Source organism: Eutrigla gurnardus, assembly GCF_963514095.1.
Source record: "Eutrigla gurnardus genome assembly, chromosome: 9".
Taxonomy (NCBI): domain Eukaryota; kingdom Metazoa; phylum Chordata; class Actinopteri; order Perciformes; family Triglidae; genus Eutrigla; species Eutrigla gurnardus.
This window is the reverse complement of record NC_139923.1, coordinates 20,251,560-20,278,446: the sequence shown is the minus strand read 5'-3', so window position 1 is coordinate 20,278,446 and position 26,887 is coordinate 20,251,560. Positions and strand designations below refer to the sequence as shown.

Below are 26,887 nucleotides of genomic sequence, written 5' to 3'. Positions count from 1 at the left end.
CCCTTTGCCCTGTGTGTCACACAACAGAACTCGATATGCACAAGGAACCACCTAATCATAAAACCTGTACAGCATGTAAATCTGAAGTGTGCAGCTTGTGTGGCTTCAGCCCTCCAGACTCTGATGTAAGTAGTGGCTTAGTGTGTTGCTAATGTATCATTTATTTTATTTTATTTTTTTCAAACTAAATGTTCATATATTTAATGTCTGTCATATATATATATATATATATATATATATATATATATATATATATATATATATATATATGCGACTTCTACGACTGCACTGATCGTAGAAGTCGTTTTTCAATCATATAAGTTTCTAACATTTATCTGTGTTACCACTTCATTATTTTTTGTAGGGTTTTTTCGTACTTTATCTGCATTAATATGTATTTTTCCTTGTATTTTTTCTCTCTTTTTTATAGGGACGTGAGTGGCTTTGTCTAACCTGCCAGATACAGAGAGCTCAAGGAGCTTCTGAACCACAGGGACCTTCCATGAAAAAGCCCACACCCAACAAAGTTCCTGCTGCACCAAACCAGACACCATCTCCCGCTGCACCTGTCAAAAAAGACATGTCAGCACCAGGTTCACCTAAGAAAATGCAGTCTACATTGGCAAGCGTGCCAGCAAAGGGTGAAGCTCTTAAAGGACAAGAGAGTCAAAAACAGGCCAGCCCAGCCTCTGTTCATAAAATGACACCTGAGACCCAGAGAACATCAGGCTCTCAAAAACCGGACCAGACAAGTCAAACTGGGCGCAAGCAAAGTAGTGTGAAGCAGGAGTCGGGAGGTCTATTTGGCTTTGGTGGTACTAAAACCGAAGCTGCAAAACCTGAAGGGTCAGTGACTGGAAAGATGTTTGGTTTTGGTTCCTCCATTTTCAGTTCTGCATCTACTTTGATAACGTCAGCTGTTCCGGATGAGCCTAAAACACCGCCAGTTTCTCCCAAAATGCCGTCTACAAAAGAGACTAAAGCAGCCACTATCCAAACGCCGGTGCAAGTCAAGACGAAAGATCAACCCCAGCAGACAAAGGCTAATCCAGCAGGACAGGTCAAAGTGGACAAAGCTCCATCAGACACTCCAAAGGCAGCAGCAGCCTCCCACAATGTTCCTAAAGGAGGTCAATCCACCTGTCCACTGTGTAAGATGGGGCTCAATATGGGCTCGAAGGATCCTCCCAACTACAACACCTGCACTGAATGCAAAAGCACCGTCTGCAACCAATGTGGATTTAACCCCATGCCAAATGTCAATGAGGTAGGACACATGTGATATTGATTAATTTAACCAACAGCTGAATGAATGAAGAAAGAGAGAAAGGAAATTAAGTATTTTACATTTGATCTAAAACAAGTCACAAACATCACTCTATCGAATCATTTTGGAAGTTAATTGCTTTTGTTTCCTGAGAATCTGTTGGCTGGTTCAGTTACATTGTTGCCTCAATGACTCCAAAGTGTTCATTACTTGGAAACAGAACTGGGGCGAACTGACGATCCTTGTGAATAAGCTATTTTAAGCTGCAATGTCCCCTTTGATGTTCAGAATGGTTGCTTAAGTAGTTGTCATTTTATTGTTTAGAGTGTCATTCTCACATGGTATACAATGTCTCATATACATGGAGATGACATGGCACCAATTATTTTCAGGTTATAGAGTTGAAGTCAATTTTATGACAGAGACATATTTTAGATAGTATGTGTTTTTGTCATGGAATTGTATGCACAGATTAATTAATTAATTAATTAATTAATTATGTTACACCAAATAGATATACAAGCTATCCAAACTGGAGTGAGATTAGTCTTTGTTCTTCTCTGGACAGAGCTGTGAATGCTGTTAATGTCCAATCCTAGCACTAAAAATGTAATGCTTTGATGCTATTTTCATTCCATATCCTACTCACAGTGCTTCTAGTCTCTAAGCAGCAAGACAGCTATGTGTCAGACCCTTTAGCCAGACCTGGCTGACGAGAGACATTCTCACGTACAGAAGCAACTCCACACAGCTCTGGTGTCACTGTCCATTCCTTTAGTCATGCAGATATTTCAAGTAATTAGGTAGCGCTGTGAATAACAGTTTTTCGGGTAATGTTTCCATTGTTGTGTTTTTACATAGAAAACTTTGATTAATTGTTCTTGCAAAACCTTTTATTGATAAACCTGTCTTTCAGGGACTATCACATCCAAGGCAAATGGACATGGCATAATGACACAGACAGGACTTGACATTTGATTGAATGCACAGTTACACTGCAGAGGACAGTCCAAGGCTACTTGATCTTGTGATAATGCTTAAACTATAGCTAAAACAGCTGTGGACCAAGATCAGGATGGGGAGATCCTCCTGTTTATTTTGCAAGCACTTTTTTATTATGATAGAATTAGTTGAGTAAATTAAACACATTTATTTATCTGACGTGCAATTGTCTTGATTAAACTCCTAGTTTCTCTATCTATTTTTTTTTTATTTAGAGCATTCATTGTGAATTATTATACAACGTGCATACATATAATTTGATTATCTGTTGTGTTTGTTTAAGGGAAAGGAGTGGCTTTGTCTAAACTGCCAGGTGAAACGAGCTGCCAGCGGAATTGAACCTCAGAAAGACTCATCTTTGACAAATTCCTCATTTAAGAAAACTACTCCAGCAGAGCCTGCGCTGCAAAAGATTTCTGCACCAGGGTCTCCTCAGAGGAAAGTATCTACACCTGCAGCACCACCAGCCAAGGCTGAAGCTGCTAAAGAACCAGACCGTTGTAAAAAGGCAAACCCAACTCCTGGTCATGAAACACCTCAGGAGATCCGAAGGACAGCGCCTCAGAAACAACCAGAACAAACAAGTCAAACTTCACAAAAGGAGGGAAATGCTACTCCAGCTACACAGCAAGAGTCAGGAAGGTTCTTTGGTTTTGGTAGTCCTAAAAGTCAGCCTGATGCTGCAAAGCCTGCAGTGACTGGGAAGATGTTTGGTTTTGGTTCCTCTATCTTCAGTTCTGCATCTACTTTGATAACCTCAGCTGTTCAAGATGAGCCCAAATCTACACCACCACTTTCTCCCAAAGCACCTGCTGCAAAGGACTCCAAATCCCCCATCGCCAAGAAAGCAGAACAGGAGACAAAACCAGAACAACACCAACAGGCCAAGAGTTCTCCATCAGTACAGCCGAAAGTGGACAAACCTCCATCAGAGCCACTGAAGAAAGCATCAGCTTCCCCAATTGTTTCCAAAGTAGGCCAGAGGACCTGTCCTCTCTGTAAAGTGGAACTCAATGTGGGCTCGAAAGATCCTCCCAACTACAACACCTGTACAGTGTGCAAAAACGCTGTCTGTAACCAATGTGGATTTAATCCTATGCCAAATGTTAAAGAGGTAAGGCCGGAGTACTGTAGATTAAATAAAATTAACTGTTGCTGCATTATGTGTTTTTTTTATGAATAATGTAATTGTGATTGTTACAATTAAATTTGAGGTAAAACCCTTTTCAATTATACTACAACACTGATCTTAACTTTATTTATTAACTGTTTGCTCAAATATAGGTGAAGGAATGGTTATGTCTAAACTGCCAGATGCAGAGAGCACTAGGAGTATCCCAGCCTCCAGGAACCCCGATGATGAAACTACAGGCTTCACCAAATAAAGTCCCTGCACCTGCCAATGCCATAAATAAGGACACTCCCCCACTAAATATACCCCAAAAGAAAGACATTCAAACAGCTGCTGAATCTAAAATCAAGGGGAACTCTGCACCAGGCTCCCCTCAGAGGAAACCACCAACACCAGCAGAGCAGCCAGCAAAGGCCGAAGTCACGAAAGGACCGGAAAGTCAGCAAAAGGTCAGCCCAGCTCCTTGTCAAAAGACTCCACAGGAGAGCCAGAAGACAGGTCCTCAGAAACCATCAGAACAGACAAGTCAAACTGGACGTAAGCAGAGTAATACTTCCTCAACTTCACAAGAGGAATCTGGAGGTTTCTTCGGATTTGGTGGTCATAAACCCCATTCTGATGGAGCAAAGCCTGTTGAATCACTGGGTGGAAAAATGTTTGGCTTTGGATCCTCCATCTTCAGTTCTGCATCCACTTTAATAAACACAACAGTCCAAGATGATTCCAAAAGAACACCACCCGTTTCACCCAAGATGCCAACCAAATCACCTCCTGCTCAGAAACAACAGCAAGAGACAAAGCCAGAGCCCAAGACATCTCCATCGCCACAAGCCAATGTAGGAAAAGCTCCACCAGAGCCTCCAAAGAAAGCAACAACTCCCTCAGCTGTTCGCAAGGCCTGCCAATCGACCTGCCAATCGACCTGTCCACTCTGTAAGGTGGAACTCAACTGTGGCTCCAAGGAACCTCCCAACTACAACAACTGCACTGAATGCAAGAATGCCTTCTGTAACCAATGTGGATTTAATCCAATGCCAAATCTATCAGAGGTAATGAAAGCAAAGATGACAAAATTCTCCAATTTACGTTGAATAAACAATAAAATACAAAATTATGAAGGGAAAAGATGATATCAGCCTGTAATTGAGCATTAACACACATGATATCTTTATAATTATAACTTGACATATCTCTTTTTTTTTTGTAGGTAAAAGAATGGTTATGCCTGAATTGTCAGATGCAGAGAGCTCTTCGTTCATCTGAACTCACTGGACCTCCTATGAAACCTCCCAATGCAACTGACAAAAGTTCTCCATCTGCTGTACATCAGAAGATAACAGCCTCCAATGAAGTGGAAACTCCAAAGAAGGAGTCATTGAAATCTGATGCACCTTTGAAGATGGAAACTCCAGTGCCAGATATACTTCAAAAGAAGGCAGGTTCTCCTCAGAAGGTTTCAACAGTAACCCAGGCAACTAAAGCTACTGAAGGACCAGAACGGGACCCACAGCCTAGCCCTACTCCTGTTCAAAAAACACCTCTTGATATCCGGGGGGAGACACATTCTCAGAAACCAACTGACCAGGCAAGTCAGCCTGGACTAAAACAGAGTAAGGTCACTGCAGATACAAAGCAGGATTCTGGAAACCTGTTTGGCTTGAGTAGTCCTAAAAAAGGGCCTGATGCTTCAAAATCAACAGAGTCTGTAACTGGGAAGATGTTTGGCTTTGGTTCCTCCATATTCAGCTCAGCATCAACTTTGATATCATCCGCTGTTCCGGAAGAATCACGTTCTACATCACCAGCATCTCGTAAGATGTCTGCACCAGCACAAACCTCTCCCAAGATGTCTGCTGTGCCCAAGATTTCTCCAAAAGCTACACCAGCAGTTTCTCCCAAAATGTCTCCAGCAAGAGAGCCCAAAACCCCTGTTCAGAAACCAGAGCAGATGAAGAAACCAGATGAATCCCAGCAGAGCAAAGATGACAAAGCTCTGTTACAGCAACCAAAGGCAGCAACAATCTTGAAAACATCTACTGATGCCAGCCAGACGACTTGTCCCCTGTGTAAGGTTGAGCTTAACATCGGCACCAAGGACCTTCCAAACCACAACACCTGCACTGAGTGCAAGACCACTGTCTGTACCCAATGCGGATTTAACCCAATGCCTATAGGAGAGGTAAGTGAAGGATTGCATTAAAAAATGCTTTTTTTTAAATATACTGTATGCATTTACACAATATTTTATTAATATGTGATCTTTTGCAAGTACCAAATTGACCTGTAGTAGCGTTTTGAGAAGTCTGTTCCTCAAAATACTCAAGCTGGTGTGAATTACTGCAATTCCCAAGTCCAGAGCAACACATAACTAGTATCTGTTGTTTTTTAGGTAAATGAGTGGCTATGTCTTAACTGTCAGATGAAAAGAGCAGTTGGAGCATCTGAGCCCTCAGGGCCTCCCACACTGAAGTCCAAAACATCACCTAGTAAAGTTGCTACACCTGCTGCAGTCCAGTTGAGGGATTCTCCCAAACCAACTACACCTCAAAAGAAGGACAGTCCAGGCCCTGCTGTAAAAACGAAGGAGGCCTCACAACTAGTCTCGCCACAGAGAAAACAGTCAACACCATCAACGCAGTCAGGAAAACCTGAAGCTGCTTCTGTACAGTTGAAACAGGCCAGCCCAGTACCTGATAATAAAACACCCCAAGAAAGCCAGAAGGCAGGTCCAAAGAAGCCACCAGATCAGGCAAGCCAACCTGGAGTTAAGCACCCTGATGCTGCAAAGACTTCAGAATCTGAAAGTAGGCAGAATAATGCCACAGCAGCGACACAGCAACAGTCAGGAGGTTTCTTTGGTTTTGGTGGTGGAAAAACTCAACCCGACGCTGCAAAGCCAGCAGAGTCAACGACTGGGAAAATGTTTGGCTTTGGCTCTTCCATCTTCAGTTCTGCATCTACTTTGATAACCTCGGCTGTTCAGGACCAGCCCAAAACAACGCCATCAGCTTCTCCCAAGATGTCTCCTGCAAAAGAGATCAAGTCCTCTAGTGCCCAGAATCTGGAGCAGCAGAAAAAACCAGAGCTATCCCAGCAGAACAAGACGCCTCCATCAGCACAGGCCAAATTGGAAAAAGCCCCATCCAATGCTCCAAAGGCTGCAGCAGCTTCCCAAGTTGCTGTCAAACCAGGCCATTCTACCTGTCCACTCTGTAAGGTGGAACTCAACGTGGGTTCCAAGGATCCACCCAACTACAATGCCTGCACCGAATGCAAGAACACTTTCTGTAACCAGTGTGGATTTAACCCCATGCCAAATGAAACAGCGGTAAGACTAGAGAAAACAAATACATTCATTAGAACTTTGTTTTACATTTGACTGATGCAGACATGTAAGAATTATACCAAATTAACTTTTATGAAAGTCTCCCTTTCTGGCTCTTAATGGTGGGTATTTAAATAATGCATCATTGATTATTTTCTTGAAATTTCCATTTCTTTTTATATCCAGATATGTAACAGCTTCTGAAATATAAATACATAACATACACACTTCCTGACATTAATATTAAATATATGTATACACAGATTACAAAACGTTTATAATTGAAGCATTTTTTCTTTCTCTTTTTTAGGTGAGGGAGTGGCTATGTCTCACCTGCCAGATGCAGCGGGCTTTAGGAACAACAGAGCCCCAAGCAGTTGCTTCTGTCAATTCTCAGATATCTACCAAACCCCAAAAGAAAGAAATCATCACCCCAGCTGAACCTGAAAAGAGAGAATCGCCTCAGAGGAAACTGTCTGTAACAGCACATGCAGCCACAGCTGACGTGGCGAGCAAGAAGGAGGGTCAAAAACAGCCCAGCCCTATTCCTTCACCGAAGAAGCCACAGGAGCCCCAGAAAACACCTGGTCCTAATAAATCTCCAAACCAGACAAGGCAAACTGAACAAAAGCAGAGTAATGCCACGGCAGCCACGAGGCGAGAGTCGGGAGGTTTTTTTGGTTTCGGTGGTGCTAAACCTCAACCTGATACTGCAGAGTCAGCGACTGGGAAAATGTTTGGCTTTGGATCTTCCATCTTCAGTTCTGCATCTACTTTGATTAACTCAGCTGTTCAGGACCAGCCCAAGACCACTCCACCAGTTTCTCCCATGATGTCCCCAGCAAAAGGAATCAAATCCCCTGCTGCCCAAAAGAAAGAGCAAGAGGCAAAGCCAGAACAACCCCAGCAGACCAAGACACCTCCATCAGTACAGGCCAAAGTGGACAAAGCTCCATCATCAGAGCCTCCAAAGGCTGCAGCAGCCTCCCAAGCCACTGTCAAAGTGGGTCAGTCTACCTGTCCACTCTGTAAGGTGGAACTCAACATTGAGTCCAAGGATCCACCAAACTACAATACCTGCACCCAATGCAAGAACACTGTCTGCAATCAGTGTGGATTTAACCCCATGCTAAATGTGTCAGAAGTAAGTATGATTCACTCAAGATGCATGCATTAATGATGTGTATTCTATATAACATCTACATTTTACGTAGGTTTCAGATTAAAATATAATCGCACTCTAGAAATACGTTGTGGTGTACTTAAAATAAAATGTAGAAATGCACACCTACATGTAATTGTGTATAACATATCATAGCAATAACACCTTTGCATGTGTTGAAGATGCACTAATTAAAAATAATATGGTTTTACCCTTAGATAAAGGAGTGGTTGTGTCTGACTTGTCAGATGCAGAGAGCTCTTACAGCAGCCGAACCAGGACAGCCTCCATTGTTGAATCTGCAGGCATCACCCAACAAAGTTCCCCCACCTGCTGCTGCCCAAAAACAGGCCACTGCCAATCAAAAGAAAGACATTATTTCCACACAAAAAGTAGAAGTGCCAGACAAAAACCAAAAGGAAGGTCCAACTCCAGGTGTGCCACAAAAGAAAGAAGAATCTAAACCCTCACTTCAAATGGACGTTACTCAAACATCAACCACTGCCTCATCACCTGCAAAAAAGACTCCAGATACTGTTTCAGTCCCCACAGAAGAAGAGAAAACGACTTCAATAAACAATCTCAATAAACCAATACAGGCTCAAACGCCTGTCATTACAGATATTGAAACTGCTCTGCAGAAGAAGAAGGATATCACTCCACCAAATTCCCCTGCACCTAACAAAGTGTCAGAAAACAAAGAGAAGAAGGCAGACATCGTTCAGGTATCAGCTAATATACCAGTCACCTCCTCTGATGAAGTACAGCCCCCAAAAACTGTAAACAAAGAATCAAACTCTGCAGCAACACAGCCAACAAAGCAAGAATCAGGAGGCTTCTTTAGCTTTGGTAGTCCTAAATCTGAGCGTGCTGGCTCAAAAACAACTGAAGCTGTGACTGGAAAGATGTTGGGATTTGGTTCATCCCTCTTCAGTTCAGCATCTACTTTAATAACATCTGCAGTTAAGGAGGAGTCCCGCACAACACCACCAAGTTCCCGCAAAATGTCTGCTCCAGCACAAGTCTCTGGCAAGAAGTCAGCACCGCAGATTTCTCCAAAGTCCAGCCCCCCAGTTTCTCCAAGGATGACTTCAGCAAAGGGGGCCAAACCACCTACTGCTCAGGAACCACATCCTGAAAAGATACCAGACCAAACCCAGCAGGCCAAGGCTCCTCCAGCCATTCAGGCTAGGGTGGACAAAGGTCCATCAGAGCTTGCAAAAGTAGAAGCCTTCCCAGCTGCTCCCAAAGTGGGCAAGTCTACTTGTCCACTCTGTAAGGGGGAACTTAATATGGGCTCCGAAGATCTTCCAAATTACAACACCTGCTCTGAATGTAAAGCCAATGTCTGCAACAAATGTGGATTTAGTCCTATGCTAAATGTAACAAAGGTAATTGAAATGACAAAATAATGAATGTATAATTAATTTCCTCATTCTGCATTCAATGATTTAATGCAAGTAATGTTTATCATGTTCTGTGTTCATTTTTCAGGTGAAGGAATGGCTTTGTCTCAACTGCCAGATGCAGAGAGCACTTGGAGCTTCTGAACCTCCAGGCCTTCCCATGATGAAAGCCCAAGCTTCACCAAGCAAAGAGGTCCCTGTCACCACACAGAAGAAAGCGACCCAAATGTCAACTACTCAGGAGAAGATCCATAAACCAGCCACACCCACGAATGAGCTTGCTAATGTTTCCACAACTAAAGAAGCTGAATGCCCAGCCCTTGATGCACCAACAAGGAAAGTTACCCTTACAGCTACTTCATTGCCTGCCAAAACTGTTCCATCCACTACCACAGATTCTGATGTTTCCCCTGCTTCAGAAAAGCCTTCTGAAGAGACACCCAAAGTAGAACCTGGTGCACCCCAGCAACAGCCTCCAAAAGCTGTGACTGGTAAATCTGTTCCTCCACCAGATTCAGAGGCAGAAAAGTCACAACCAGAAGAACCTCCAAAAGCTGTGACTTCTATTGCTAAGTCTGTTCCTCCACCAGATTCAGAGGCAGAAAAGACACAACCAGAAGAACCTCCAAAAGCTGTGACTTCTATTGCTAAGTCTGTTCCTCCACCAGATTCAGAGGCAGAAAAGTCACAACCATTAGAACCTCCAAAAGCTGTCACTTCTATTGCTAAGTCTGTTCCTCCACCAGATTCAGAGGCAGAAAAGTCACAACCAGAAGAACCTCCAAAAGCTGTGACTTCTATTGCTAAGTCTGCTCCTCCATCAGATCTAGAGGCAGACAAGCCAACCCCACAACGGTCTTCAAAAGCTGTGACTTCCGCTTCTAAGTCTGTTCATCCACCAGATTCAGAGGGAGAAAAGTCACAACCAGAAGAACCTCTAAAAGATGTGACTACTATTGCTAAGTCTGCTCCTCCTGTAGATCCACAGGTAGGAAAGCCACCCCCACAACAGCCTCCAAAAACTGTGACTTCTATTGCTAAATCTGCTCCCCCACCAGGTCAAAAAGTGGGAAATACACAAACAGCTGGTTCCTCTCCAGCCATATCTGTACCACCACCAGCTCAGCCTGCAAAACAGGCAGGTGGCTTATTTAGTTTTGGTGGTACTAAAACTAAGCCTACAACAGCAAAGTCTGCTGAAACAGTGACTGGAAAGATGTTTGGCTTTGGGTCATCCTTCTTAAGCTCTGCATCCACATTGATAACCTCGGCTGTCCAGGATGAACCTAAAACTACACCACCAACCCCACGTAAGATGTCCACTGCAGCCCATGTCTCTCCTAGAACTACGCCACCAACCCCACGTAAGATGTCCACTACAGCCCATGTCTCTCCTAGAACTACGCCACCAACCCCACGTAAGATGTCCACTACAGCCCATGTCTCTCCTAGAACTACACCACCAGCCTCTCCTAAAACATTGCCTGCAAAGGACACAAAGCCATCTGCTGTCCAGAAAAGCGAGGAGAAGAAAGCAGAGACACCACAGCAGGAAAAGACTCCTTCAACAATACAAGCCAAAGTGGACAAAGCTCCATCAGAGCCCCCCAAGGCACCGACAGACATCCAAGGTCCCTCAAAAGCAGCTCTGTCCATCTGTCCACTCTGTAAAGTTAACCTGAACATGGGCTCCAAAGATCCTGCCAACTACAACACGTGCACAGCATGCAAGACTACTGTCTGCAACCAATGTGGATTTAATACCATGCCAATTGTGACAGAGGTAAGTCACTGCCCCACAAGTGTTGTCTTAAGTACAGTTTATTTGCTGAAAAATAACTCCCTGACATACATTGGTTTACAAACCTCATGATCTGTACTGTAAAACAGGTTTATTCTATCCATCCTGTCAATGATTTATGCCATTGTCATGTTTTCAGGTAAAAGAATGGCTTTGTCTGAACTGCCAGATGCAGAGAGCCCTAGGAGCATCTGAGTCCACTGAACGTCCTCTAGTGAAACCACTGCCCTCCCCAAGCAAGGCACCTGGCCCTGTTCAGAAAGATATCCCGACATTAGTCCTGAAGGAGAAGTGTACAGAATCCACAGCAGTCAAAAAGGAGGTCTCTCAAGCAACTCCACAGACAAAAGCAATACCCAAAACTGAAGTTCCAGTCCCGACTGCAGTCCAAAAGACAGAGACACCACGACGAGATTCTGTGCAGAAGGCGCAAGTCCTTTCTGGTACTGGAAAAGGACAAGGCCAGGATGTGGCTGGCCAGCAGCCGCCTGTTGGAAAATCCCTGCAACTTTCTCAAAGCAACGAAGTTAAAGCAGGTCTTGCAAAACAAGAAGCTGGAAAACCACCACAGCCTACAAAATCTGCAACCCCTCCTGCCAAGTCTGCACCACCACCAGTTCAGCCTGCTAAGCAGGAGTCAGGAGGGTTCTTTGGCTTTGGTAGTCCTAAAACACAACCTGCTGCTGCAAAGCCTGCAGAATCAGTGACTGGGAAGATGTTTGGTTTTGGTTCCTCTATCTTCAGCTCTGCATCCACATTGATAACCTCAGCTGTTCAGGAGGAACCTAAAACTACACCACCTACTCCACGTAAGATGTCCATGACAGCCAATGTCTCTCCTAAAGCTACGCCTCCAGTTTCTCCTAGGATTCTCCCTGCGAATGATAACAGACCTACTGCGGTAGAGAAATCAGAGCCACCTCAACAGGCCAAGTCTGCACCATCACAGGCCAAAGTCGAGAACGCTCCACCAGTGCCTCCAAAATCTACAGAAGTCACCCAAGTTGCTCCTAAAGCTGCTCTATCTACCTGTCCACTCTGTAAGGTTGACCTCAACATGGACTCAAAGGATCCTCCCAATTACAATACCTGCACCGAATGCAAGAACACTGTCTGCAACCTTTGTGGATTTAACCCCATGCCACATACAGGAGTGGTAAGTGTAATTCATGTTTGTTTTTTTAAATTCATTTTCACATCACATTTCTTTTTTACCTTCATTTTCCCTAATGACTTCAAAATCAAACCATGCCATGTTATCAATTGGGTTGCCTGTTCATTTGACAGATGTGATTATGATGACTTGGTGCTATTTGTTTTACTGGACCGTGATAAGGCAGTTTTTAATATTCATGTACGATACTGTGCAGCAAAATGCCAGTGAGGGCACTTCAGTTGCACAAAATCTTATGCACATGTCTATACACCTTTCAGAGCTTAAGTATAGCACATTTTAGAAAGTGTCATACATCAATCATATGTCACAAACTCTACACTGTAGTCAAAAATAGAGGGCAGAGACCATACATATTATTGAGATTTAAAAATGTGGAAGTATTGGAGTTTAGTGAAGACAAATAAATGGCTTTTTTTTTTTTTTTTTAAATGCAGCTGAACAAAACTCATGAATAAGATCTTGAGATTTCATGGTGTCTAATTTCTAGTATGCCTTTACTGCTTTTGTTAAGCATCAACGTCACCTCCACTTGGAGAAATTCAATAGACTAGAGAATTGATTTATGTATTATGAATGCCTTCTTGATGTTTGATGTATGTAACATACATGAGAGAAATGCCTTTGTTTGCCCTTCAATAGGCAATGCCAGATGGGCATCTGGGCATATTAATAAAATTAAGAAGTTTCCGAAACAGTTCATTTTATAGTTCAAATACATTTTTTGTATTCTGAATTAAATGCACTTGTTATTGTCCTTCCTATTTGGTATTACTTCTTGCACAGCCAAGGACACCTTTTTTTGAGTTGGAGTGTGCAAGCAATACTATTGATTTTTTGTTTAAGTACTTTTTTGTTATTTTACTCAGTGGAATATTCTTCTGCAGTGTAAAGGCTGGACAAACTGGGAGATTGGTGGGCATACAGCCTTTTTTTTCTATTGAAAATGTGGTAAACAACAGGCAATAGAGTTTTACCCCATTGTTGATTGGTTTTCTTGACAAAAAAAACATGAATTGTGGTGGAATAATAGATGAAGTTGACATAGCAGCAGATAATATAGCTTGTTAGCTTGTTTCAATTGGTTTTCAGACTGTGACTTTGAACAGAGGTCTGTATGCAGTTAATGACTGTAATTATGTTAATTATTGACCTACTTTGAGAGGTCTCAAAGAAAATGAAAAACATACTAAATGCAGGTTATGTGTTAGCTGCTTTCCATCAACTACAGTGGCCCAAATTGTTTTTTTTTTACATAACGGCTCATGAGAAAGACGGCTTCATCACAACTGAAAATGTATGAAAGTGATTGAGGGTTGTGCAACCGCATTAGTGAGGTAGTGAGATGGGATCTGCTGCCACAGTTGCCAGGGAATCTCCAGCCTCTGTGAGAGATCTGAGATGGCAAAGCCCCGCGATATGCCAATAAGCAGAGGTGAAAGAGATTAAGTCCAACACAACATGGTGCAGCACATTAGGGCTGCAGACATTGCCTTTCAGGCTGCCTGCTCTCTCACAAATCAGTGGTCCCACATGCAGGTAATTGTTGAACGCATGGCTGTGTACCCTGTATAGATTTTTCATATCCTATATGTTAGGTACAGTAATACTCTTGGTACCGCTTGCATTCCACAGTGGGGTTGGTCCGATTTTCTGGCAAACAGTATTAGCAGTTAATGCCTTAAATAATTAGATGGATGGGTTTTTGTCAGACCCAAGGGGTGTTATTCCTCTCTCTTAGATACTTCAGTGGCCAGTTTAAAGGTGCTCAAATGGCAATAGTACATTTCTACTTTCTATGGAAGACAAAGTAGTTCTGGCTGACAGTTCATATGAGGATGGGGACAGTGTTCTTGCATTCTGTTGACTCTCAGCAAACAACTCATCTCTGTAAGGAGTGAGTGGCTTAGAGCATTATTGTTTCTCTTTTCTTCATTTCTGCTGTCAGTTTGGTTTCCCCGAGAGAGATTACCACACTCTCAGCTCAAATGGTGCATCGTTGTGGAGAAATAGCTACAAAAAGAAAATGTGAGGAGATGAGATGACAAGCCTCTTTTGTAATTGACACTTCTCATGTTTTTCATGGACACCAGAGCGGGGGGGACGATCCCAAGCTTAGATGTTGGATGGGGGAAGGGACAAATGCGGATGATTGCTGCTGTGTGGTAGAACATTGATTCATTCCTCTTACTGTAATAGCCATGGTAAACAGAAATAGCTTGACCTCAACACCACTGGACAGGATAGGCCGCCATACTTATTTGGTGTCCCATGACTTCGTTTATCCAAAGGGGTTCTGGGGTTTCTGGCTTTTTAGTTGAAGGGCAGAGATGCCTCCTTTTTAAAATATAAAAAGGATCTGTAAGGTTCAAAAAATGAGAGGGCCACTTTAGGCAGAGTGAGTGCTGGCAGCAAGTCAATCCATTTTTCCTTTTGCCCTTTTCTGCTTCAGTAGATGCCATCAAAAGCCTGGGAGTGACTGTTGTCTGATAAGTAGGACACACGTGTGTCATGCTTTGCCAGCTAGAGCTTTGTGTGTGATAGCTGAGATAGCATTACTGATTTTCTCAGTAATTTTCTTAAATGTTGAAATGTGTCTATATCTTTTGCTTAACGGATATTTTTGTTCAGATTTTCACTTTATATGTTGCCTTAAAATATTAGTTTTATTATAAATAATCAACTGACAATCATTTCGCAAAGCTTTCGTGAGAGATTGCTTCGTGACAAGATGCAGTATCTCTGACATGCAGGCGCAGCATTTCATATTCTTTACACACACAAAGTCTATGCGTGAGATGTCCTGCTGTAGGCCTAACAACCACAGCCTGCCGCCCCCATGATAAGGAGGAGACACCCCCTGGTGCACAAAGTGATGGTGTTAAAAATATCCACTCTACGGAGCGACAAACCACTGCCTTACCTGCTGTATCTCTACTCTTTTTTTCACATTCTATTTTGGAAAGTGCAATGAGGCTAGCTGTGCTGAAACTGAGTCGACTCATGCCTAGGACGCTGCATTAGAACATTCTGTCTGATACCAGTGTAGAACTACCGGTATTAAGTCATTGTTGAGTCAATTTCTTTGTCAGTGAACTGTTGTAAACTGTCAGACTGTTGTATTGCTATATTTGATATTTGACAGCGAATGTTTGATGTTTCATGAAATTTTGGAGGCTGTGGCACTGATCCTACAAGCTACAATGATTGCAGTGAATATAAGGAAAGAATGCTGCTATTTGAATATATGCTGTGGCTTTCTGTCAGAAGATAAGGAATGGGACCATAAGAGGTTTGACTTTGTTAATGTACCTCCTAGTGACTTTGCTTTCTATCCATGCCACACCCTCTCACATCTTCTATCCCAATCTTCATCTCATTGCATCCTGCTATCAGTGTTTATGTTGTTGATGCGCCATTTGTCAGATTGGAAAAAGCAGCGGGTGTATTTCCTTGTCTTTAGAAATGAAGCACTCTGCTTACTACAGATTAGTAGGTCAACGCTCTCTATTATCAGGGGGCTTGATTTATGAGGAGTTCAGCTCTATGGGGGCTGCTGAAAGCCAAGTATATTAGCCAGCTACAGCTTATGCCAAAGGCAACTGCCAGAAAATCTATAAGAAACTCACCAGCTCCAGAATCAACAGGGAAGCATCGAAGAGGTGCTGATGAATAGTGGTGTAGTCCACCGCCCAATCACCATCCCTTCAGTCTAGCTGTTATAATATGGACATTTCACAGCCACTTTGACACCCACTGACTGCCGTATCATAGGAAGGTGTGGATTTGCACAAATAACTCCAACTACGGGATTCATTGAAATCTCTATGTAGGATTAAAATACCAAACACATTTGTTATTTGAATGAAGGTATAACACATTAAGGTATCTTAAAAAGTCAAAGTTTGAAGGTAATCTGTGCCCAGTTTGGAAGGCGTCTTGCTTTAAATATAGTGAAGTGGGCATTTCTTAATAAAGCTCAGCAGATCCAGCCTTAAATGCAGCATGCCTGTGTGTCAAGAGCATAATTTCCTGGCTGCTGTCATTGTGAAGGTTTGGTAATCCAGCTCAGGCTAATCGTGGGGAGCAGCCTCTCCCACAGCTCTCTGCTTGGGGCTTCTGCTCTTTACTCATAAAACAGATTTAATTAGACAAAAGGATGATGGCGACATTCCAAACCCCGTGGCTCTGATGCATGGCTCTGAGACTGTGTGGTTGCGAGGCCGTGACTGGCGCTGAGGGGGAATGTGATGGGATTAGGTCTTTCTGTTGACTGAAATGTTTGGGGTTTTTTAAGTTTGGTTTATAATTAGGTTAAGGTTAAATGAGTTATCAGATGCATGGTTGACACAGTGGTAGGGAGTGAATGTTTACCTTTGCTGTGTTGTGTTTGACATTAATTTGCGGTATACTACTCAAACTCTTCATTTGCATTCTTCTGTAATTGCTCTGTCCATCTGTTCTCCGCAAGTCTGTTTTCATGCTGAGGCTTTGGCCTGTGTAATACCAACTGGAGAGGTGTTGGGCCATATTTAGATTGCAGGGCAGAGGGAATACAGTAGACCAGCAGAGAGAATCAAAAATGCACGGCCATGGCTCAGCCATCTGCAAACACTGATGTTTGATCCTATGATATTTCCTGCTAGCTCTTTTCAGGTTTTTCCTGTTACAGGGAAGCAAAAGGAGAAAAGGGAAAAGGCCAACAAAGTTGGATTTAAATGACTTATGCAAATGTCCGTTTTGACAGTCTTGCTTCTTGACAGCCGGTGTATTGTTAAAATGTCTCAATTTCCTCATGCAATTATTCTCAGTGGCTTAAAATGAGTTTAGGTTACCTACATTTTGAGAAAGGAATAAATGTGATTCCGTTCTTCTGTCATTATGTTAATTTACATATCAATCTCTCTTGAGGAATGATGGATTTTATCTGATTTTACATCCAAGTGCAACATTTCACACATTGAGATGATCAGAAAAGTAGTAAGAGCCAGAGCTTGTGATTATTAATTTATCATGTGAATGGCCTCGGTAGTGACATGATTTTTCTGATTATCACATGCAGCAGCACAGTTCTTGTAATCTCGCTGTGATTACATCCTGCAAGTGGGACAGAGGAGGGGGATATGTGGGAATTATATCGTTTGCAGAATGCTGGGATTCACAGTTTGTCATGTCAAAAAAGATTAGCCTTAATAATGAACACTATTTTATCAACTCTGTTTTCACTGGTTTATAAATTATTCTGAATTGTGGATGAACTATAGTTGCAATGTGCGATGACATTGCCGTATGATCTTACAAAGGAAAATAAAATACCCTCAGTAGGATTTGGCTTTTATAATTTAAAGGCTCCAACTTAAAAAGGTAAACATCACGAAGGCTGAGCTTGTGATTTTTGTGGTGAACACGATTATGAGCATCATGCTGATGAGGCTTTGTTTGTTACTGTTGGGAGCCAATAGGATTATCTTATTCCCAACTGAACCACAACTGACTGAACAAAAACAATCTCAGTGTTAATCAAAGTAGACACATCAGCATCACGTTTCTTTTTAGACGAGCAATGTTTTGCATTGATGTCACTTTATGTATATATTATGGCTGCAATTATTTTTGGCGTGAATATTTATTATATAGAAATGCAGCAACGCAGCTAATCATGCTTTACTGTGCCACTGCTACCCCAGTCTCAAGGTAGAATATGAGCATTTATATTGTCAGACATGTTCTATTTGCAGTTGATTTATGTTATGCCATAACCTTTATTAAGAAAAAAAAAATTCTGCAGTTTTTCCAGTTTTTTGTGTTTAAATGGTCCCTGTAGCGTTCTCTCTCTCTCTGTTAAGGAGTGTGGTCACAACAGGTCTTAGCAGTGTGATATTCGAGGCGTTTTGGGAACACAGATGAAATGTCCAGCACAGCTGGGTTGTAAAAGCAGGCCTAAACCCAGGGTATGACAGCGGGTAGATTACATCACTTACTGCAGCTCAACTCAGCACATGAACCCACGAACTGTGTTATTAATTGACGTCACTGCATCCTGTGCTAATCTCCAAGACAAAAATGTGTTTAGAGAGAGACCACATCCAGATAATTCTCCTGCTTATAGAGTGGATGAACATTAGTGTGCACATGTGGCAAATTGTGGTTCCATAATTAAGATGTATTAAATGGGTTCTAATACTTAGTCAGGAGCATTTAAAATGCAATGCTGTTTCAAAAACAGGGTATGTGTGCAACGTAATCTCCCCCTCTGTCCTGTGTATCAGAACGGCTCTCCCTGGCTCTGCAGAGGCAGGCGCATTGCTGTGATTTGGTCCGCTGGGTTGCTACAGACCCACTGCTTTATCTATTGTCAGCCTTCCTCTCCTCCTTAACTGTCCATTAATGGAGCTTAGATGTGATAAGAAATGTGTCTTCAGAGGATTACATTTTGAAAATAAAAGCATCTTTTTTTATATATATATAAAATGTGATTAGCTCTTTTGCAAGGTAAGCATTTTGATTGCTCAGTTACAAATGTTGTAAGTTCTAGTGTAATAGCAGGAAGCATGTTATTATTAGAGACCACAAGCTTCTGTTGAAAATGTTACGTATTGTTGACATGTCTGTGTAAATGCTGGGGTTGTTTGAATTGTCCAGCAATGAGTACTGCGTGAAGATTGAATTTATGTTACTTTGAATGCTATGGTATTACTCAGCATAAGAGACTGCGTTGTACGTTCATGTCAATCGCTACTTGAAGACGTGCAATGTCACTGCAAAACATGACAATACCTCATTGTTTTTGCACGTATGATATAATGCAGTCAGTGTTGTTTTATTACACCTCTATTTCAACTTGACAGTTACAGTCAACACCTTAATGTCCCAGCAAAACACATAATTGTAACCTGCTATGTGCAAGTTAACAGGTATTTTAATTAGGGATGCACCAATACCAGCATCAGGTATCAGTCTGATTCTTTATACTGAATCCCAACGTCTGCCACCACTTTGCCAGTAAATCTACAGCACATAAATTACTTAGCTGTGAGGCTGTCAGCTGTGTCTCTGCCTAGTATACTCTGTCAGGGTTTCTGCCGGTGTATTCCGAGCTCGGTTCGTGTCGAATACTGTGTAGCCTCACCTAAACCTGAATCTGCTCTTATGCTGCATTCCAGACTACTTGAAATTAATGACTCAGAATATGAATATGAACTGTCTAGCCTTCCAAGTACGACACCAGACGTAATCCTTTACCATCTGACCGTGGCATACTGATGTTTCTTTGTCGAGTGTGCACAATTGAACTCTCAGCAGTATATGATAGTATGTATTGCTTAATTAAATACAGGCACTTATACTTAATGTTGCCTTGCAGGTTTACAAATAACAATGTGCCTTTCCATTCTTGCATGATTTCTGTCAACCTCTTTGTGAAGTCGGGGTAGATGGATTTGCCGCCAGTTCACAGGAACTCCAACTTTGAGCGGCGTTCAATTTAACTTTTTCTGGTAAAATCATAATCAGTAATTAATGTATAATCTGAAGTAAGCAGTAACATTGTGAGCTAGCAGTAATGTGTATATGATTTATTCGTCAGCAAATAAATCCTAGAACTCCTTAAGACCCAAGCTAAGTTCTTGTGTCTTGCTTGCCACCTGCTGATTTAAGTAAATGGGATTAGCCAGCGAGTGACAGTCACTTAAGGTGGGCTGACCTCTAAGGTGGACCAGCTATGCTCCTTTAGCGACCAGCTGCACCTCTGAGTTTTGCTTGGCTTTTTTATTTTCATTTTTAACTGAGCATTAATTAGTTAAAATTCATATTTTGGTAAATGGTTAATCATGATCATCCCTGCTGCAAACTATGCTGTGTGTATATCAGGAAAACATTCAGTGTAATGTTAAAATGTCAGCAACATAATCATATTGTATATTTAATTTGTTACAGAAAGTGAGGAAAATCTGATGACACGTTTTCAAAGTCATTGTTAGTACAGCAATGGTATTATTTGGTATATAATGGTATCTTTGCATCCCTAATTTTAATACCAATAGAAATAGAAAAAAATAGACAGCTTACTAGGTATAAGTTTGAAATGTGTCTGTTGTTATATTTTTTTATTTTAGAGGTATTTCACGAAGAAAAGAGTTAAGGCTTGTTTTCAGCAAATTTTCCTCCACGAAAACGTGTTTTAAAAAAACTGGTGCTTGTTTTTGTTCACTTTCAGAAAATGCTCTGGCTCTGCCATTGCTGAAAATAGCAATAAAATGTGTCTGCATTGTATTCTAGGCCACCCTAAACAAACACATACCAAAACATGACATCAAAAATACCAACAATTTAACATTTGAAGCAGTGCTTGAAGAAGAGTGCTTTTATAAAAATCTTACTATAGTGTGTTTTCTCATCATATATTGATTTTGTTTGTTTGATCACAGGAGGAATGGCTGTGTCTGAACTGCCAAACTCAGAGGGCTTTGTCTGGACAACTGGGAGGCTCAGGAAAAATGTCCCAGCTTTCATCTGTATCTGCCAAACCAAAGACCCTGGCCGCACCTGCAATCAAAAAAGCAGAGCCCAGAACTTCCCCAACAAAGGCAGAGCCTACACCTGTGGCCACAAAATCACAGCCCACACCTGCCCCCGTCAAGGTAGTATCAGTTCTAACCCCAAAGGCAAAGATGGAACCTCCACCTGTCAAAATGGAAACCACAGCTACAGCGGTTTCTGCACAAATCAAGATAGAGACCGCACACATACCCACAACAGCAAAGGTTTCATCTGTTACTGCAGAACAACAGCCTTTAGCATCATCCACAACAGAACCTTTTATACCCACTATGGCCACTATGGAACAGAAAACACCAAAGGCTGAAGTGCAAGCCACAGATGTTACGAAGACTGTAACAGTGGAAAATATAGAAGAGGCTGTGAAGGTGAAGGTCCATACAGAAATTCCCAAAGCTGAAGAGTCTAAGCCTATCCTTCAAAAAGTCAAAGTTGAAGCAGATGTAGCTGTAGCCCCATCTGTCCCTTTGACTGAAGCTACAGTTGTATCTTCCACACCTATTGCTGCAGAGGTTGCTACCGCTGGATTTGTCCCAGGGACAGAATCAGAGCCAGAATTGTCTACTCCAGAAAAGAGTATTAAGGAAGTACAGCCTGATAGTCATATCAAACTGACAGAGCCAACAAATGATTTACAGCAAGCTGACATGCAACCAAAGTCCCAAGAACCACAGCTGGTATTGGAAGAACCAGTCCTGGAAGCTGACAGCAAGGAAATGTCTGATAAGTTAGTTGAAATGATTACTGACATCACCTTACCTCCAGCAACACAACTGGTATCTACAAAGAACATCATAAAAGTAAGAATGGTTTCACTTCATTAAGCATTTATTTTTGTATTGACAAATGTTCAATGTGACATAATAAAATCAATATGACGTGAAAAAAATATTACATACTATGGTGAGATACTGCCATCCTAGTTATACATTCCCTATGTTAATTAAAATTGATTTGAACATTAAACATCAACGTTGTCTTTGAAATTCCCAATGTTTGGCTACAAAACAGACACAGAAATATGTGCAGCCTATAGCCATCATACCTCCTTGTCAGGCCAGACCCCTCATGAAACCATATAGTCTCTGCGTCAGGCCAAAGAAATACGGGGTGCAATATCTGGTAGTGCTTATACCAGAAAATATGGTTCTTTCATAGATTCAATGTATTTAATTTTCTCTTGTGTTTCACACATTTAGGAGGAAGATGAAATGCATAAAGAGCCAGTGAAAGAAAGAAAGGTCACCCTACCTACTGGGCTAGTGACATTGGAAACCACAATTGTCCCTGTGACACCTATAAAGCCTGAATCCAAAGCAGAGGACCATGATGAAGATCAACCCCAGATTTTACAAATATCACCAGAATTGAAGGATGGGCAGGTGGTTAGTGATACAAGTAAAAATGATATACCGACAACTACAGATCAATCCACGCCATTAAGGGAGCAACTTAAAGCTGAGAGAAGGCGCCTAAGTTTCCAAGCAATGGCAGAGAGCAGTGAAAGCGAGCTCACACCCTCACCTAAAGTTCAGAGGAGAAGGTTGAAAGTCAGCAATGTTTCATCCAGCAGTGAAGACATCAAAACTGATAGCGCTGACTCCTCTATGGAAGATGAAGAATTCATCCGTAAGCAGATAATGGGTATGGGTGATGACGAAGAAATGTCTCTTTCAGAAGATGAAAAAGAAAATGAGTTGGCAGATGAGGAAGATATCAAAGAGGTTGAGCTTGATAATGCTTCAGCGACAGTTAAATCACTGTCGAGAAAAAGTAGCACAGAAAATGAAGAAAGTGCAGCCAGGAAAACAGCCCTTCTGAAAACCGGCACTGCAACTACTCAAGATGTCCTTGAAGCAATGCCCAGCACTACATTCAAGAAAGCTATTCCAGTCATGAGACAGAAACAAAGTACTGATGAAGAAGTAGAGAGCATCACAGAATCCCTGTCAAAGGGATCTTCCAGTGTTCAGGTATCTAGCTTTACCCCCGGATCATCACCCACGTCAGCTTCATCTCTGGAGGAGGATAGTGATAGCAGCCCCAGTCACAGGAAAGTCGGTGGGGACAAACACCATCGCAAAGGTAGGCACAGGCAACCGACACAACCTCTCCCCACCATTGAAGACTCCTCTGAGGAAGAAAAGATGAGGAGGGGAGATAAGTCTAGAAAAGACAAAGATGAACATAGAGCCCATGGAAGACCACTGTCCGCAACTAAAGATGAGGATTTGAAACAGTTCACCACAATGGATGAAACCAGTAGAACATCTTGCTTTGAGTACATTGCCAGTATGGAATCAGAGCCAGAGGCTTGGCAAGCTATACAGAGAGGCCGTAAGCCTTCAACCACAGTAATACCATATACTCCTTGTGATCCGTTTGATGAGAAGAGTACTGTGAGAAAATCATTGAAGAGTGCTGAAGAAGCATATGAGGAAATTATTCAGAAGACAAAAACTATTCCAGGGGAGAGTCCTCCTGATGTTGAGCCATTCTATGGAGGAATGACAATAGAGGACTATCTTTATGAGTCCTTAGTTGAGGATCCTGAAATCAAGATGGGTGAACATCAAGAGGAAGAACAAGATACTAGCTCGGATTTTTTTAAAAGACTCAGGTCTCCAGAGGAGGTTTATGAAGAGATGATGCAGAAAAAGAGAGAACTGGTGATGATAGAGCAAGAATTTCAACAGGCCCAGACTGCCATGGAATCTTCCTCATTAGAGGCTTCGGTCACTGGGCCTCCCTCGATTGCTGAGACCTGTGTGGTGATCATGCCCGCAGTTGAGACATCCATCACTGAACAAATTGATGAGCCTCTTCCTGGCACTGAAATGTCTAGTGAAGAGCCTGTGAAGAAAAAGAAAAGGCCAGCTCCACCACGTCCGACAGAACCCCCTAAGCGCTCTGAGGTGACTGGTGTTCCCAGTACTCCTAGTGGATCTATAGGTTTTATTAGGCCTATGGTTCCTCAAGATCCTGCACTCAGAAAGGCATTGTTCCCCATACCAGACCTCAAAATTACCCAGTGTTCATCTGGTGAGGAAGAGGATGACAGTCTTGCAGATGAGTATGGTGTTGGAATTTCCTCTGACATTACCCCCAGTGATGACTCTGAGACTATAGTAAGCCCACCTTTGTCTGAAACCCCTGAGATGGAGCCCATCTGTGTGGTCTGTGAAATTCCAGAGGCAAAGCCTATTCCAACACCAATATCAGCCCCAGAACTAACCACTACACCCTCCCCCATATCACCCATGTCCCCTCTAACTTCACCAGCCTCTCCAGATTCCAGTTTGGCTTCTAATGCTACATCGTCATGCTCATTCCAGGCTCAAACACCTCTTTCATCAGATTCAACTCCACTGTCTACCCCAACAGCTCCAACTTCATTTGTAAGCCAGTCACCTTCAGAGATCTCCCCACAATTGCCTGCCACAATTTCAGCAGTGCCATCTGGTGGAGGTTCAGTATTTCAACCTTCTCTAACCACAGTTATAGTTACAATACCAGATGTGGTGTCTGATCCATCCAAAGCTCAAATAACTGCAGTAACTCAAGTTAAATCCTCCACAGTTGAAGCCCCAACTCCAGCCCCAGTGGGGATATCTACTGCTGTACCTGTTGTGGTTCGAATGCCAGACTTGGTTTCATCTCCATCACAGGTGCCTGTAGAGGCTCCACCTGCTGTACAGGTCACAGTACAAGGTCCAGCACCTGTCATTGTCTCAGCTCAACATAAGATCTTAGTTGCAGCTACATCTGTTACAGTCTCCACTCCAACGTCAGCCAAAGTTGTGTCTACGGCTGTCACTCAGGCCTCATGCCCTGGTCCAGTCATAGACCAGAAGATGCCTGACCTGGTTTCAACTACATCTCCAATCTCTGCACAAACCCCACTACCAGCCTCTGCACTTGTAACTTCCCCAGCTCATGCTCAAGTCAAAGTTGTACACCCAGTCCCTTTTCAAGACGGAGCTCCATCTCAAACAGCCCAGGTTCCAGCACCAGCTCCAGCATCAACTACTATAACCAAAAAGAAGGTCCCACCCCCGCCTCCCCCTCGATCTACTTCAGTATCATTACCTGAGCCTAACACAGAGCTGCCACTTGTAAAGACTGTTCAGCATGTCATCCCTACTATGACTACCACCATAAATAGGGGGACCGCAGTGGCTGGTCAGCCAATGCAATCTGTAGTTGTGGATATACAACCAAGAATAGAAGACATGCAACCAGATAGTGTACCTCAAGTAGTGACCCCAACAAGACAAGGGCATGTAGTCATAATAGTGCCAAGTGTGGAAAACATATCTCTGCTTGGACAAACTCCACAAAATTTAGCTAGCACAGGGTCAATAACTGCCACTGCTTCTCTAGCACAAAGTAGTCAAATAGCTTTAGATAGACCCAGCAAAGACACAGATTATATATCAACTAAGGTGTCAGCAGTGCCAGTAGCTTCAGCTCCAAAACTTCCACTTGAACTAGACACAGTAGAAATACCTATAGCAGATACACCTCCACCACCTCCTACCACTTTACCGAAGCCAACTGTTTATCCAAAGCCATTGGTTCCCACTGCAGATATGATTGCTGCAGCAACAGTAGCACACGTTTCTGAAACTGGCCTGAGTCACACCGTCAAGCCTCCTCCACCCATACCACCGAAGCCTATATCAATTCCAGCTGGACTGGTTTTCAGCCACAAGCCAGGAGAGAGTGTCAAGCCACCTCCGCCCCCCGTTGTCCAAAAAGCTGCTACACTACCAAGGACCAAAGAACCTCCAAATGCTCTGTCACTTAGCCTGACACGACCTGTTGACTCTAAGTTGGGTGCATCATCTCCTAAGTCACCTTTGTCTCCTCGACATGTCAAATGTTTGCAAACCTATGTGGTGATAACCCTTCCATCTGAGCCTGGCTCACCAACAGAGGGCATAACAGTCCAGGCACCTGTAAGACGAGGCTCTATCCCATGTACAAAAGTATCAGGCATGCGGACCACACCTCTGGAGCAGAAGACACCCACTGAGGCATTCTCAGCTCAAGATACAGTTAGGAGAGGCTCAGTCAACACTATCATGCATCCACCTCCAATAGCCATAGCTCCAACTGTGGCAGTAGAGCAAGTCACACCCTCTGAAGGACTAGCTGACAAAGTCCAAGCCAGGAGAGACTTTGTGCCTCCTGTAATGTTACCAACATCTGTCGCTGATGTCATTGTAGTGTCGTCTGGTCAGGGCACATCAATTCAGGCACATAATGTAACTCCTCCAATTAAGAAACCATATGTGCAACATCAACAATCAATTACTCAGCCACTGCCACCACCTCAAACTATGTATGAGGTCATCACATTGCCCCCAGAGCCAAAGGTTCTTATTCAACCACTACTAGTCCAAGCCACAACAAGATCCCAGTCTATACCTCTTGTTGCTCAACATCCAAACATATCCACAGTAGTTACTCAGGCCCCAATACCAACTGTACCTGTGCAGCCACAGTTTCTGACAGAAGTTATTGTTGAAACACTGCAGCCTGAGGTACCTGCAGATGTACTAGTTCCCCAAGTTAGACCATCTGCAGTACCCTCATATGTACTTCAGCCACAACTTGCAACTGAAACAAAAGTGTTGAACAAAGAAGAGGATGTGGCTACTCATGTTATTGTTACAGAGGCAGTTATGGTAAGGTCACCAATACCAGGAATGTATCAGCAAATTCCTGCTCAAACCGAAGCAGAGACTAACTCTATAGAGCAAAAATTCCCTACGTTTTTTTACAAAACTCCTGCCATTGATAAACACCCATCAGTACCACAAACTATTCAGCCTTTAGAAGTTCTGCCTTTAGAGACAGGGCAGCAATTTTACCAGCACCCACTTCTTCTAACTGAAGTGTTGACCCTTCCTACGAGTGAATTACCTACAGAGGTTATTACAACTGACACTGCTGTTAGAATACCAGGAGTAGCAACAGTATTCCCAGTACCTCATCCACTACCTGTAGTTGTTGAAGTTACCCCAACACCGGAAGTAGCTAAGTTAATGCCACTA

General features: G+C 42.7%; 6 protein-coding genes across 6 annotated transcripts; all 6 read left to right on the top strand.

The window, feature by feature from the left end:
* Nucleotides 1-3: 3 nt before the first annotated feature.
* Nucleotides 4-3,654, top strand: LOC311018800 (protein bassoon-like; the record flags this gene model as incomplete). Its single annotated transcript, XM_084017873.1, has 4 exons — nucleotides 4-125; nucleotides 431-1,267; nucleotides 2,553-3,318; nucleotides 3,584-3,654. Exons 1-4 carry the CDS (start codon nucleotides 36-38, stop codon nucleotides 3,652-3,654), a joined length of 1,764 nt encoding a protein of 587 aa, XP_083873999.1. The 5' UTR covers nucleotides 4-35.
* Nucleotides 3,655-5,008: 1,354 nt separating this feature from the next.
* On the top strand, nucleotides 5,009-7,320 carry LOC311018857 (protein piccolo-like; the record flags this gene model as incomplete). The annotated part of the gene is made up of 4 exons (XM_084017924.1): nucleotides 5,009-5,580; nucleotides 5,791-6,729; nucleotides 7,037-7,250; nucleotides 7,295-7,320. Exons 1-4 carry the CDS (start codon nucleotides 5,119-5,121, stop codon nucleotides 7,318-7,320), a joined length of 1,641 nt encoding a protein of 546 aa, XP_083874050.1. The 5' UTR covers nucleotides 5,009-5,118.
* Nucleotides 7,321-8,364: 1,044 nt separating this feature from the next.
* LOC311018856 (uncharacterized protein) lies at nucleotides 8,365-10,179 on the top strand (the record flags this gene model as incomplete). Its single annotated transcript, XM_084017923.1, has 4 exons — nucleotides 8,365-9,279; nucleotides 9,383-9,785; nucleotides 9,885-10,023; nucleotides 10,119-10,179. 4 exons carry the CDS (start codon nucleotides 8,365-8,367, stop codon nucleotides 10,177-10,179), a joined length of 1,518 nt encoding a protein of 505 aa, XP_083874049.1.
* A 1,497-nt stretch (nucleotides 10,180-11,676) lies between these two features.
* LOC311018855 (protein piccolo-like) lies at nucleotides 11,677-21,440 on the top strand (the record flags this gene model as incomplete). Its single annotated transcript, XM_084017922.1, has 3 exons — nucleotides 11,677-12,251; nucleotides 20,696-20,908; nucleotides 21,336-21,440. The coding sequence occupies exons 1-3, from the start codon at nucleotides 11,811-11,813 to the stop codon at nucleotides 21,438-21,440; spliced, it is 759 nt and encodes a 252-aa protein (XP_083874048.1). The 5' UTR covers nucleotides 11,677-11,810.
* Nucleotides 21,441-22,312: 872 nt separating this feature from the next.
* On the top strand, nucleotides 22,313-24,944 carry LOC311018854 (protein piccolo-like; the record flags this gene model as incomplete). The annotated part of the gene is made up of 2 exons (XM_084017921.1): nucleotides 22,313-24,745; nucleotides 24,906-24,944. The coding sequence occupies 2 exons, from the start codon at nucleotides 22,313-22,315 to the stop codon at nucleotides 24,942-24,944; spliced, it is 2,472 nt and encodes an 823-aa protein (XP_083874047.1).
* A 473-nt stretch (nucleotides 24,945-25,417) lies between these two features.
* LOC311018853 (uncharacterized protein) lies at nucleotides 25,418-26,588 on the top strand (the record flags this gene model as incomplete). Its single annotated transcript, XM_084017920.1, has 2 exons — nucleotides 25,418-26,518; nucleotides 26,571-26,588. The coding sequence occupies 2 exons, from the start codon at nucleotides 25,418-25,420 to the stop codon at nucleotides 26,586-26,588; spliced, it is 1,119 nt and encodes a 372-aa protein (XP_083874046.1).
* Nucleotides 26,589-26,887: the final 299 nt, after the last annotated feature.